Source organism: Oncorhynchus kisutch, linkage group LG29 (genome assembly GCF_002021735.2).
Source record: "Oncorhynchus kisutch isolate 150728-3 linkage group LG29, Okis_V2, whole genome shotgun sequence".
Taxonomy (NCBI): Eukaryota; Metazoa; Chordata; class Actinopteri; order Salmoniformes; family Salmonidae; genus Oncorhynchus; species Oncorhynchus kisutch.
This window is the reverse complement of record NC_034202.2, coordinates 27292934-27306500: the sequence shown is the minus strand read 5'-3', so window position 1 is coordinate 27306500 and position 13567 is coordinate 27292934. Positions and strand designations below refer to the sequence as shown.

General features: G+C 43.2%; 1 protein-coding gene across 1 annotated transcript; it reads left to right on the top strand.

Moving 5' to 3' along the window:
- The first annotated feature begins 3560 nt into the window (after window positions 1-3560).
- On the top strand, window positions 3561-13142 carry arsib (arylsulfatase family, member Ib). Its single transcript, XM_020466237.2, has 2 exons — window positions 3561-4216; window positions 9092-13142. Exons 1-2 carry the CDS (start codon window positions 3909-3911, stop codon window positions 10503-10505), a joined length of 1722 nt encoding a protein of 573 aa, XP_020321826.1. The 5' UTR covers window positions 3561-3908; the 3' UTR covers window positions 10506-13142.
- The last annotated feature ends 425 nt before the right edge of the window (window positions 13143-13567 follow it).

Below are 13567 nucleotides of genomic sequence, written 5' to 3'. Positions count from 1 at the left end.
TTTAGGTCGGAAAGTCGTAGCTCTAGAAAGAGGCCCAAGTTCCCGAGTTGGATGACCGTTCACATCGATTTTCCCATTCGGTGCTCGTTTTTTCCGAGTTCCCAGTTGTTTTGAACGCACCAAAATCGGAAGAGATTTCCGAGTTACCAGTTGTTTTGAACGTGGATCGTGGCAGAGTAACGTAGGACTGTGCCGTCATAAATGTATTTATTGGTTTTCAATTCATCAACATAACACACGATGGCGTCAAACACCCTGTAACTCTCCCAGAAATTAAACAACAAAAGGCTGTGCAAAGGAATATAGGACAATATCTGAAACAGATTATTCTACCAAAATGGCATTATGTTGGGTGTCAGTTAAAGTAGGAGAGGGGACAATTCAAAACGGGCTGCAGGTAGCCTAGTGGTTAGAGCGTTGGGCCAGAAACCGTAAAATTGCTGGATCTAATTCCTGAGTTGACAAGGTAAAAATCTGTCGTTCTGCCCCTGAACAGTTAACCCACTGTTCCCCGGTAGGCTGTCATTGAAAATAAGATTTTGTTCTTTATTGACTTGCCTAGTTAAATAAAATGGGCACAAGCCCGAACACATGACTGAAAATGACAGTTTCAAAAACTGAAACTGAGAAGATAATGTTACAGTACAAAGTGGCCTGTGGTATTTATCAGTATAATATTAAATCATTGTACTGCATTAACAAGAAACCCACACAGAAATCCATTCAGTTTGTGCTGAGGGAACCAACAAGAACAACTCGTCACAAAGTACACATTTTCTAATCTGATGTCATACCTCGCTCTGGTAGAGAATAGATATGGCCTAAATCACCCCAACCAAACAACAGACTCTTCCTGTTCAAACCATGGTTCATCCCAATGAGCACAAGACGTTGAAAATACGTATTGTGCTCACTGGGATGGGAGTAGTATCGATATTATCGATATCGATATTATCAGGGGCGCAATTTTAGAAATGTAGCCATTTTTGATCCAGTCGGATAACACTTCTAACAGCCAACCCTGACCGTTCGGAGGCGTTCGCATGCAATTGCAAAAAATGCAATTTTTGTGAAAGTTGCGCCCCTGGATATTATTGTCAATGCGCCACTAATATCATACTGGCTATTTTACTTCCTGTATGAATATCATGACCAAACTGTCAGATATGCTGGAACAGATGTGTGACTTCTAGTGAGTCGTTTAAGCATAAGAAATGTGATTGCTAACCACATGAGCATAGTCTTGTGATGGGACATGACATGTTTGCCTGTTGCCCTCCACCTCTAACCCTAACCCTTCCTCTGGCCTGACCACTTTAATAACAGATTTACTAAAAGTAGGAACATGTTCAAACATGAATTATAATTGACAGCCATTCACTAAGACATATATTGGATTTCAAAGACCTTTTGACTTATTTTTGCGTTCTTATCATTATTTCATACCCATTACTACCTCATAGGTCCAGCAGAAGGGACAGGTCAGAAGTCACGTATGTGGACCAGTTTAGGAGCGACACCAGACTGGAGTAGCAGGAGATTGTGACCGGCAGCTCTGGAAGACCCACCTTTCATCCCGTCAACACCAGACAATGACTACAGTGACAATTCCATTGAATTAGACTTGCGAAAAGCTAACTCTACATTTTTGTAACTTAGCAGATGCTCTTATCCAGAGTGACTTACAGGAGCAAATCAAAAGATTTTTCACCTAGTCAGCTCAAGGATTTGAACCATCTACCTTTCAGCTACTGGCTCAACACTCGTAATCACTAGGCTACCTGCCACCTAGCAAAGGGGAAATGAATGCCCATTGACAACTCTCCTGTTGGCTGTTATTTTGCGCCAAGGGATGAGAGAGAGGAGAAAGGAAGAAAATCTTTTCCCCCTGCAAAGACAATCTTACATGGGTTTACAGAGGAACTTCTGTCATTAAACCTGTTTCAATCAGTGTAGACGCAAGGTTCCATGGAAACCTTATTTAACGCCAGAACAAATCCTAGGAATGGTTTGGCATTATTGCAGTCTACTAAAGACTAACACCCTGCTAGCTTACTGCAAGCGTTACTAATACACCCCCTCTCAAAGCAGCTCTCCATTGAGGAAGTTTGCACATGCATCTACTGTCCATATTCTGTGGCCTGATACACCCCCACCACCACAGAGGACAATGAATCCATCAATTCAATAGAAAATGAATAAAGTTAACTCTCATCTCTCTGTTTTGTTGGAATTTCCCCCTTCACAAAGATGTACAGTTTCGAAGTTATTAACGCTGTCTCTTTATAAATACCTATTTCCTATGTAGTGTGGGAGGGTAGGACTTTCAAGGACAGAAGGCAAGCAGAAAGTTTCAATAACCTCAGTAACGGAACTATGAAAGGCAGCTCTTATGAACTGAGATTGAAGCACTTCCCTCTCCAGTAGACTGGAGAGAGAAAAGCAATGTTCAGTGGTGGAATGGTACAGAGTTGTATAACAACCTGCACTGTCCGTCTCCCAATGCCCAGGCGCACCAGAAATATCCAGCTGCACCTTCCTCTGCTCTGTGGCTTGTAACGAGGTTCTTCTAGTCTTGGCAAACAGGCGTTAATAAAGTAAACAGTTGCAGGCATAGATTTTAGTCAGGCAACATTGCTGGATTTTTGACACTGATACAAACCATTGTGCTAAGACCACTTTTTGGTGGTGGTATAGCAGTGAAACAGCAAAAGTATAAATTGCTGTGCGTGGAGAGAATAAACCTTTGGTACACTGTAGTTGCACTGTACTGTTCATATTGTGCCCAGGGGTATAGAGGGAAGAGCTTGTTAGGGTGTGTTTTTGATTTGACAGGGTGAAACGTTCCATGTGAACACACAAGTATGAAGAGTGCAGGTTCCTCTGAAGCAGACAGGTAAATCTGAATCTTCATCAACCTTATGTCTACCTTCTCTGTCAAGCCACACCCTATCCTAAGGCATGACTTCTATAATGGGATATATCAGGTATTGCTAGAGTACTGCACACATAGAATGATTATGAGGGGTCCATTGTTTCATGACTCTGCTCTCTAAGGGGTATGGTCCGTGATCTTGCAACCTTTAGAATGTAGCAGTAGCCACACCATAGACCTAATTGTAGGTTGACTGAAGCCTACTGTACATAGCTACTCCCATTCGAACTTTGATACTATAGTTATAAGCATGCCATTAAATATAGGATAACTCAGAATAATCATTCTATGAGTACACTAAAGGTTATGGTCTGCAAGGGGTATAAGGTCTTACAACCTTTGAAATGTAGAAGGGTTAGGGTTAGGGTTAGTATTGGCATACTTGAACACAACATAGGCCTAATTGTAGTAGGTCGACTTTGATAATAAAGTTTTTCTACCTATAATCTGAGATTTTAGATGTACGGTCTTTGCATGGTCCCTTGAATACATTTTTGCATAGTAAAATAAATGGGATGCTGTTTTTTCAATGCAATGGAGCCAACTTCCCTTGAGATGAGGAGCACGAGGCTTGCATTGTACCAGAGGCGGAGGGATGGGTCTATGAAGGGTCTTGTTTCAAATTCTGTGCTGAGACGCAGGCGGAGTAACAGCAACCACTGAGAAGGAGGATCGGTGGAAAATGTATAGATAGGCTAATTGTAACGTTCTAATGTGCAGGAGTAGCGTTCAAAATTTAGAGCCCAAGTTTACAGAACAGAAGCTTGGACATTGTAAGCGCTGGACGGTCATGACGAATGAGAATCTGTGGCGATAACAATGTTTCATCTTTTTCCACTCTGGATCCTTGGATACGTTACGCGCGTGTGTATTCGTTTAATTTCAAGAATGTGTGTGATACAGAGTGCGAGGAGTACTATAGTGCGAGGACCGTAACGACTCTAATGTCCAATTACAATCTAAAGTTGTAAAAATGCACGCAGCTACCAGCCTCTCAATGGTCAGTTTGCTAAGTTTTGGCTACCTATCCATGGAATGGATCAAGCCGAATAAAGTGGAGGAGCACACTCAAAACGATCCCTCTATTACGTTTGAGCCCAAACAACCACCACACATCATATTCATACTGACGGATGACCAAGGCTTCAATGACATAGGTTACCACAACCCGGACATTCGTACTCCAACTCTAGACAAACTGGCCTCCGAAGGGGTGAAGCTGGAGAATTATTACGTTCAACCTATCTGCACTCCGTCACGCAGTCAGCTGATCACGGGCAGGTAAACATAAACCTATACCTAACGTAGCAGACGTAAAAATAACCTAGCATAACCTCAGTTTGCGTCAGCATCTGGCTTCAATTTTTGAGCACTTCCTAAAGCCGACTTGTCGAAGACAATCTGTCGATATGCACTTGAGAAAGTCACTTAAACATCGTCGCTCTGGATAAGAGATTCTGCAGAATTAAGAAAATGTTAGTTTTTCTCTTGATCACACCGTTACACTAATTGTTTTATGAAGGCTACATTTTTATCTGTAATTACGGTGTACATCCAGGTGAGGAATTACAATGTAGTTTCCTAATTATACACCTATGTATTGATAAACTACATAAAGTTGTGATGCATCACATCATGATCAAGATGCGTTTAGAGATAAATATGCGCATGTTAAAATGCATTCTATTATTTATTTATTTTATATTTTACCTTTATTTAACCAGGTAGGCAAGTTGAGAACAAGTTCTCATTTACAATTGCGACCTGGCCAAGATAAAGCAAAGCAGTTCGACAGATACAACGACACAGAGTTACACATGGAGTAAAACAGACATACAGTCAATAATACAGTATAAACAAGTCTATATACAATGTGAGCAAATGAGGTGGGAAGGGAGGTAAAGGCATAAAGGCCATGGTGGCAAAGTAAATACAATATAGCAAGTAAAACACTGGAATGGTAGTTTTGCAATGGAAGAATGTGCAAAATAGAAATAAAAATAATGGGGTGCAAAGGAGCAAAATAAATAAATAAATACAATTAAATACAGTTGGGAAAGAGGTAGTTGTTTGGGCTAAATTATAGGTGGGCTATGTACAGGTGCAGTAATCTGTGAGCTGCTCTGACAGTTGGTGCTTAAAGCTAGGGAGGGAGATAAGTGTTTCCAGTTTCAGAGATTTTTGTAGTTCGTTCCAGTCATTGGCAGCAGAGAACTGGAAGGAGAGGCGGCCAAAGAAAGAATTGGTTCTGGGGGTGACTAGAGAGATATACCTGCTGGAGCGTGTGCCACAGGTGGGAGATGCTATGGTGACCAGCGAGCTGAGATAAGGGGGGACTTTGCCTAGCAGGGTCTTGTAGATGACATGGAGCCAGTGGGTTTGGCGACGAGTATGAAGCGAGGGCCAGCCAACGAGAGCGTACAGGTCGCAATGGTGGGTAGTATATGGGGCTTTGGTGACAAAACGGATTGCACTGTGATAGACTGCATCCAATTTGTTGAGTAGGGTATTGGAGGCTATTTTGTAAATGACATCGCCAAAGTCGAGGATTGGTAGGATGGTCAGTTTTACAAGGGTATGTTTGGCAGCATGAGTGAAGGATGCTTTGTTGCGAAATAGGAAGCCAATTCTAGATTTAACTTTGGATTGGAGATGTTTGATATGGGTCTGGAAGTAGAGTTTACAGTCTAACCAGACACCTAAGTATTTGTAGTTGTCCACGTTCTGCACTAATGAGCTGTCCATAGTGATCTTCATCCAGTGCAACACAGAACAACAGCAGCATTTACTGGAAGTTTTCCTGTTGGCAGCTATAGTCAGTCATAACAGATGAGTTAGTCTGAAGATCATTCATAAGTCAATAAGAATTGTCAGGAAATCTAAACAAAGTCGTTTTTGTTTTCCCATGGGAAACAGGGTAAACCCTGGCTGTCCTGTAAGTCTCAGAAAGCCATTGCACAGACATTGAACCAGATTTGAATACATATACAATAGAGGTGAGGGATACGTACATATTCCACATAGTCATGCACTTGGTGTACTTTACCAGGAAATAGCTGTAAATTGTTGGGGAAGATAAATGCTGTAGATAACTCACTTTCTACCCCAGGTACATGAGCAGAAACATCTGTTGTTGAGATGGACTGTGGAGGGTGAGAGGCCAGTATTGTGAAACAACAGTTGAGGGCTGCTTCATCTGCTCTAGCAAGCAGAGACCAGATAAACACAACCATATGAGCACCAGCGTAGGAAGATAACAACCATATGAGCGCCAGCGTAGGAAGATAACAACCATATGAGCGCCAGCGTAGGAAGATAACAACCATATGAGCACCAGCGTAGGAAGATAACAACCATATGAGCGCCAGCGTAGGAAGATAACAACCATATGAGCACCAGCGTAGGAAGATAACAACCATATGAGCACCAGCGTAGGAAGATAACAACCATATGAGCGCCAGCATAGGAAGATAACAACCATATGAGCACCAGCGTAGGAAGATAACAACCATATGAGCACCAGCGTAGGAAGATTACAACCATATGAGCACCAGCGTTGGAAGATAACAACCATATGAGCGCCAGCGTAGGAAGATTACAACCATATGAGCACCAGCGTAGGAAGATAACAACCATATGAGCGCCAGCGTAGGAAGATTACAACCATATGAGCACCAGCGTAGGAAGATAACAACCATATGAGCGCCAGCGTAGGAAGATTACAACCATATGAGCACCAGCGTAGGAAGATAACAACCATATGAGCACCAGCTTAGGAAGAGAATTGAAAATGAACGACACAACGCTTGGGTGGAGTCCTTGTCTCCTCAGAGTAATGTACCTAAAACACACATTTTGTTACCTCTATTGAAGTACTCAGAGAAGGTTGTACTTATTGATATGCCTTAACGTCTTTTAAAGTTGACAACTTGGGGAGGTCTTATCGAAAATGTAGGGTTGCTAAATATTTTTTGGTGAGAATGGATTACTAAGAATCTCAGTTGTGGCGTTTGCTTGAAGTACTTTTCAGGAGTGGTGATGTTGGCATATCACACAGCTGCTGCTGGGCTGCAGCCTGAACAACAACTGTGGGGCCATCAGAGCACTGTGTGTGTGTGTGTGTGTGTGTGTGTGTGTGTGTGTGTGTGTGTGTGTGTGTGTGTGTGTGTGTGTGTGTATGTGTGTGTGTTATGGGGTCGGTTGGAAGCCTGTCACTAGGGGAACAGTTCAACCTAGTTCTGGATCTTCAGAGCTTTTGAAAGGAGAGTGTAATTAGCTGTTGTCTCCCCGGCAACACTCAGGTAATGAACAAGAGCAAGAGGAGTTGATGAACAGACAGGAGCAACACACTTGTTTTTTAGGCTGAGGAGTGAGGACATGACACACGATCTTACTGAAAAAGAGTATAATAGCGTAATAGCCATCCACTCGACATCCAGAAACAGGCCCATTTACAGTTAGAGATGGGAGTGAGGGAGGTAGGTAGGGAGTTAAGGAGATAGGGAGGGAGGGAATAGAGCTGTGGAATGTTTATTTGTAGGTGTGTGTATATCTGCACTGCATCACCCTTTACATCAACTCTCAGTAGACCCTATCACCACATGCTCATTCAGACCCAGTGTGGGCCGTTAGATAAAGGGGCTCATTCAGACCAAGTGTGGGTCGTAGGAGGAAGGAGCTCATTCAGACCCAGTGTGGGCCGTTAGATAAAGGGGCTCATTCAGAATCACTGTGGGTCGTGGGCGGAAGTGGCTCATTCAGAATCACTGTGGGTCGTAGGAGGAAGGGGCTCATTCAGATCCAGTGTGGGTCATGTAGGAAGGCGCTCATTCATACTCAATTTGGGTAGTGAGAGGAAGGGGATGATTCAGACCCAGTGTGGGTCATAGGAGGAAGGGGCTCATTCAGATCCAGTGTGGGTTGGGTAGGAAGGGGATGATTCAGACTCAGTGTGGGTCGAAGGAGGAAGGGGCTCATTCAGACCCAGTGTGGGTCGTGTAGGAAGGCGGTCATTCATACTCAATTAGGGTTGTGAGAGGAAGGGGATGATTCAGACTCAGTGTGGATCGCAGGAGGAAGGGGATCATTCAGACTCAGTGTGGATTGCAGGAGGAAGGGGATCATTCAGACTCAGTGTGGATCGCAGGAGGAAGGGGATCATTCAGACTCAGTGTGGATCGCAGGAGGAAGGGGATCATTCAGTCTCAGTGTGGGACATGGGTGGAAGGGGCTCATTTGACTCAGTGCGGGTCGTATATGGGAAGGGGCTTGCCTGAAGGAAGTGGAGTGTGTCTGCATGCTTACTGCAGTGCAGACCACCCAAATATCAGACCATGCAAATAACCTGGGCGGCCAGTCAACAGTTATACAGGGACACGGTACAAGTGTTTTAACGTTGTATAAGGTAACTGAAGTACTACACGCTACTAAAAATAGGGAAATGTTCAAGGTTTATGAAAAATGCAATATTGTTTTTATGTAGAATGGTTTGGTATTTCTGTTAGTGGCATCAGCACAGACATCGTAGTGTTTATTATAGTTCAGTAGGGGGCTATACTTGTTCTTCATATTTCTGCAACATTCCTTTTCTCACCCGTAACACTCTTAGAAAAATCTAGAACCTAAAATGATTCTTTGACTGTACCCAGATGAGAATAATTTTTGGTTCCAGGTAGAACCCTTTTGGTTCCAGGTAGAACTCTTTTGGTTCCAGGTAGAACTCTTTTGGTTCCAGGTAGAACTCTTTTGGGTTCCATGCAGAATAATTAGCCTAATAATATTTTTGAACTCCTTTTTTTCAGTGTATCCTCACACAGTATGCCAGTAATACCCTTCTCCTTCCATTTAAGCAGACTCCTGGCAGAAAACAAACGCTTATGTTTACATGTGTGGTTCCTTAAAGACTAATTGACTTCATTAGTTGCCTTTTATGGCTTGAAAGCTGTAGTCAGGCTGTAAAACAAGCTTTGTCAACCAAACTGTAATTAAATGGTTGGTAGAGCACAAACTACTTATCTGTAATGACAGAGTATCTTCAGTAAGGCTGTTCTAAGCATCATGACTATATTTTGGAATCAGTTCCAGCTGAACGTGTTTTGTACATAATCAATGAGGATGATTAAGATTTGGTATTGGATATTATTTCTCTTTACACAGATACCAGATCCACACAGGCCTTCAGCATTCCATCATCCGGCCTCGACAGCCCAACTGCCTCCCCCTGGACATGACCACACTCCCACAGCGACTGCAGGAAGCAGGGTACGCTACTCACATGGTGGGCAAATGGCATCTTGGCTTCTACAGGAAGGAGTGTCTGCCCACACGCAGAGGCTTCCACAGCTACTTTGGCTCTCTGACGGGCAGTGTGGACTACTACACGTATGGTTCCTGTGACGGACCAGGCCTATGTGGCTACGATCTCCACGAGGGGGAGACCGTGGCCTGGGGCCGTGGAGGCAAGTTCTCCACCCACCTCTACACACAGAGGGTACGCAAGATCCTGTCCACTCATGACCCGTCCCGCCAGCCCCTCTTCATGTTCCTCTCCCTCCAGGCTGTCCACACGCCCCTTCAGTCACCCAAGGCCTACATCTACCCCTACCGCGGGATGGGGAACGTAGCCAGAAGGAAGTACGCAGCCTTGGTGTCCATCGTAGACGAGGCTGTACGCAATGTCACCTACGCTCTGCGCAAGTACGGCTACTACCGCAACAGTGTGCTCATCTTCTCCACTGACAACGGTGCCCAGCCGTTCACTGGGGGGAGTAACTGGCCCCTACGGGGACGTAAGGGGACCTACTGGGAGGGAGGTGTCCGTGGGGTGGGCTTCGTACACAGCCCACTGCTGCGTAACAAGCGGAGGGTCTCCAAGGCCCTCATGCACATCACTGACTGGTATCCAACCCTGGTGGGTCTGGCTGGGGGTAACGTGTCACTGACTGAGGGTCTGGATGGCTACAATGTGTGGCCAACCATCAGTGAAGGCAAAGAGTCTCCACGCCTGGAGATACTCCATAACATTGACCCGCTCCATCGGCGCACTGGCCTGCCCCCATCTGGTTCTGGGCAGGAGGCCCAGCATTTGTGGGACACCACGGTCCAGGCTGCCATCCGGGTGGGAGACTGGAAGCTGCTAACAGGGGACCCGGGCCATGGAGACTGGGTCCCACCACAGGTACTGGCCAACTTCCCCGGCAGCTGGTGGACCCTGGAGCGGAACACTGGAGGAACAGGGAAGTCTGTGTGGCTCTTTAACATCACAGGAGACCCCTATGAACGCAGTGACCTGGCGCTGCAGAGGCCTGATGTGGTCAAACAGCTGTTAGCACGTCTGGCCTACTACAACCGCACTGCCGTCCCGGTCCGGTTCCCAACTGACGACCCCCGGGCCAACCCAGACCGCAACGGGGGAGCCTGGGTACCCTGGGTCGGGGGGGACGAAGACGAGCAGAAATGGAACGGGGTCTACAAAAAGGGGAGGAATAAAAGGAAGAAGAAATGCAAGCTGGGTAAACTGAGATCCTTTTTCAAGAAACTGAATACAAGGATAATGTCCAATAGAATATGAGCTGGGAAAGTGAATGACACTCAGTCACATGTAGCCTTCGTCAGGGTTGGGTAGGTAACTTTCTAAATGTATTCTGTGACTCCCCAATCCTGACTATACATTTAACACTGCAACAATATTCTGAGCCAGCAATATCCGTTTTCACACCTGTGTGTGCTTGTGAAAAGGGAAAATGATATTTACTATTGTGCATCTCTTTGTCTGTGCCTTTAGATGTTTTTGGATGTAAGACTATTGTGTTCTATGGTATTTGTTAAATGTTCCACTACATCTATACGTAGTGTGTAGCTAAGTGAATTGAACATGCTGCATGTATACTTTGACCTACTCAATTGTGGGTTAATGGACTACTAATTAACTGACCTGTTATTAACTGACCTGTAATGTTTTTGAGAATGTCTAAGAAATGAAACAACTTGTTTTTTTGTTGTTGTTGATAACCACAGAAAGTAACGCCAGATTCTTTACTTCTTTGTGAAAACCAAAGAAACTACCCACTGGGAAAAAACTGGTTGAGGCAATGTTGTTTCCACATCATTTCAACCCCCCAAAAATCGATGTGATGATGTTGATTCAACGTAGAAAACTCATTGGATTCACAATAAATCATCAGCATAAGGGCATTTGGTCTTTTTTACACCCAACCTTTAACCTAAACCCAATGACACGGTGACATTTGTTGTTGAATTCACATTAGTTGACAACTCAACCAAGTATAAATCAAAGCTAGATGTTGAACTGACGTCTGTGCCCAGTGGGTAATACCATATTCCTCTATATGTCTTTGTGATAACCACAGAAACTAACATCATATGCCTCTTTATGTCTTTGTGATAACCACAGAAACTAACATCATATGCCTCTATATGTCTTTGTGATAACCACAGAAACTAACATCATATGCCTCTATATGTCTTTGTGATAACCACAGAAACTAACATCATATGCCTCTATATGTCTTTGTGATAACCACAGAAACTAACATCATATGCCTCTATATGTCTTTGTGATAACCACAGAAACTAACATCATATGCCTCTATATGTCTTTGTGATAACCACAGAAACTAACATCATATGCCTCTATATGTCTTTGTGATAACCACAGAAACTAACATCATATTCCTCTATATGTCTTTGTGATAACCACAGAAACTAACATCATATGCCTCTATATGTCTTTGTGATAACCACAGAAACTAACATCATATGCCTCTATATGTCTTTGTGATAACCACAGAAACTAACATCATATGCCTCTATATGTCTTTGTGATAACCACAGAAACGAACATCATATGCCTCTATATGTCTTTGTGATAACCACAGACATCCTCACCTTTTTACTTCTTTGTGACACCCCCATTTGACAACAGACAGACAGACCATTGGTGGATATGAAGGTATGTCACCCTACTTTAGTAGGCAACTGTGCACAACCTAATGGAAACTGAAAGGAAGAGTGTTAGTGAAATGATATGTCTTGAAGTTATTATCTTAAGACTGCTCTCTTCATGTCACAACAGTCTGTAGAAGGTTGTAAAAGGGCTGTGCTGATAGTGGATTTTCTCCAATGGAAACCATTCAACTCTGTAGTAAATGATTGATTCAGAAATCTACCAAGAATGTAATCAGGCCTCAGCAGGGAATTTAAATACAAAGGTCTGTCTGGCCTTCCTAAACACAGCTAGGGCCTACTCTAGGGTTCCCCAACTGGTGGCCCGCGGGCCGAATTTGGCCCGCATGTGATTTTATTTGGCAACCCAAGTATTCTGAGCCAAATTATTATTATTTTTTTTTAGAATTTTGTTATCTATATTGTTACATTTTCTTTTACTGTTGGACATAAAATACTGTAAAAACATCAGACAATCAGCTCGAAGTGGCTTTCATTATGGAAATCTGTTCCAAAGTATTCCAACGCATAATAGAGAGATATATGTGATTGTATATAAATGTAAGCAAGGTTTGAAATGTAAATTTTTTGTCAAATATTATATCTGTTTGGGCCGATTGCGGTCAATTTGCAGTCAAAAAATGATTTGTAATTATGTTCCAACCCCCTGGCCCTCCACTCAAGAACAAAATGTTCCCATGACTGAATCTAGTTGATTCAGTCTACTCCCACTACACACTGTAAATAATGTATTCACCAACACACCATAGTCTTAGACTCTGCTCTCCCTCTTCAGATGTCCCTCAACACTGCATGACACAAGCTTTCAGGAAGAACTCCAAGAAAACTACTATTGTTGTCAAAGTATTACAGTGTTACAGTGGCTTTCAAATACACTCAAGGTTGTAAGAGGACCAGCTGCAGAGAGACTCATCATCTCAGAAAATAGTTAATGATATCTCTGAATCTGAGGCATCCAAGAAAAACTAAATGTCCAGGAAAAATGCTTGGGCCATTATCTCTTAACTGTTCAGTAAAGCAGATGTTTGTCTCCATATGGGAACTATGGAGAGGGCAGACGTCTCCTGGAATAGAAGACGAAGAGATGACAGATGATCTCTGTCCAGCTGTGTGTGTGTGTGTGTGTTTGTGTGTGTCTGTGTGAGAGAGAGGGGGTAAAATTGGAGGGGGAGAGAGATATAGATAGGACAAGTGCATTTATTAAAGACCATAATGCATCTAAAGTGAACCAAGGCTGACTCACTGGCCATTACTACTGTCTGATTAATGACATGGACAGATCTTAATGCACATGATTTTGTCTTTTCACAGTAATGTGAATCTCATAGAGATGACTCTACATAGAGTTAATGGGAGATATTTCCATTTTAGGCCATTTACTCCCCATTCTACTTAGCCATGGAGTTTTTGTGCTACCTGAAGAGCTTTTACTATGTGATCTACAATCCTCCCGTGACCTTTACCAGTATGAAAAGGAGCATTGGCAAGTGTAAATGTACATTTTTTAAACTTGAGTTTATTTAGTAAATATTTTCTTAACTATTCTTTTTCTTAAAACTGCATTGTTGGTTAAGGGCTTGTAAGTAAGCATATCACATTAAGGTCTCCACCTGTTGTATTCGGCGCATGTGACAAATACAATTTCCT

Bases quoted from the DNA above. Each gene is read 5' to 3' on its own strand.
- arsib (XM_020466237.2), top strand. From the start codon at position 3,909: ATGCACGCAGCTACCAGCCTCTCAATGGTCAGTTTGCTAAGTTTTGGC. The intron at 4,217-9,091 runs GTAAACATAAAC...CTCTTTACACAG, and splicing joins AGTCAGCTGATCACGGGCAG to ATACCAGATCCACACAGGCC.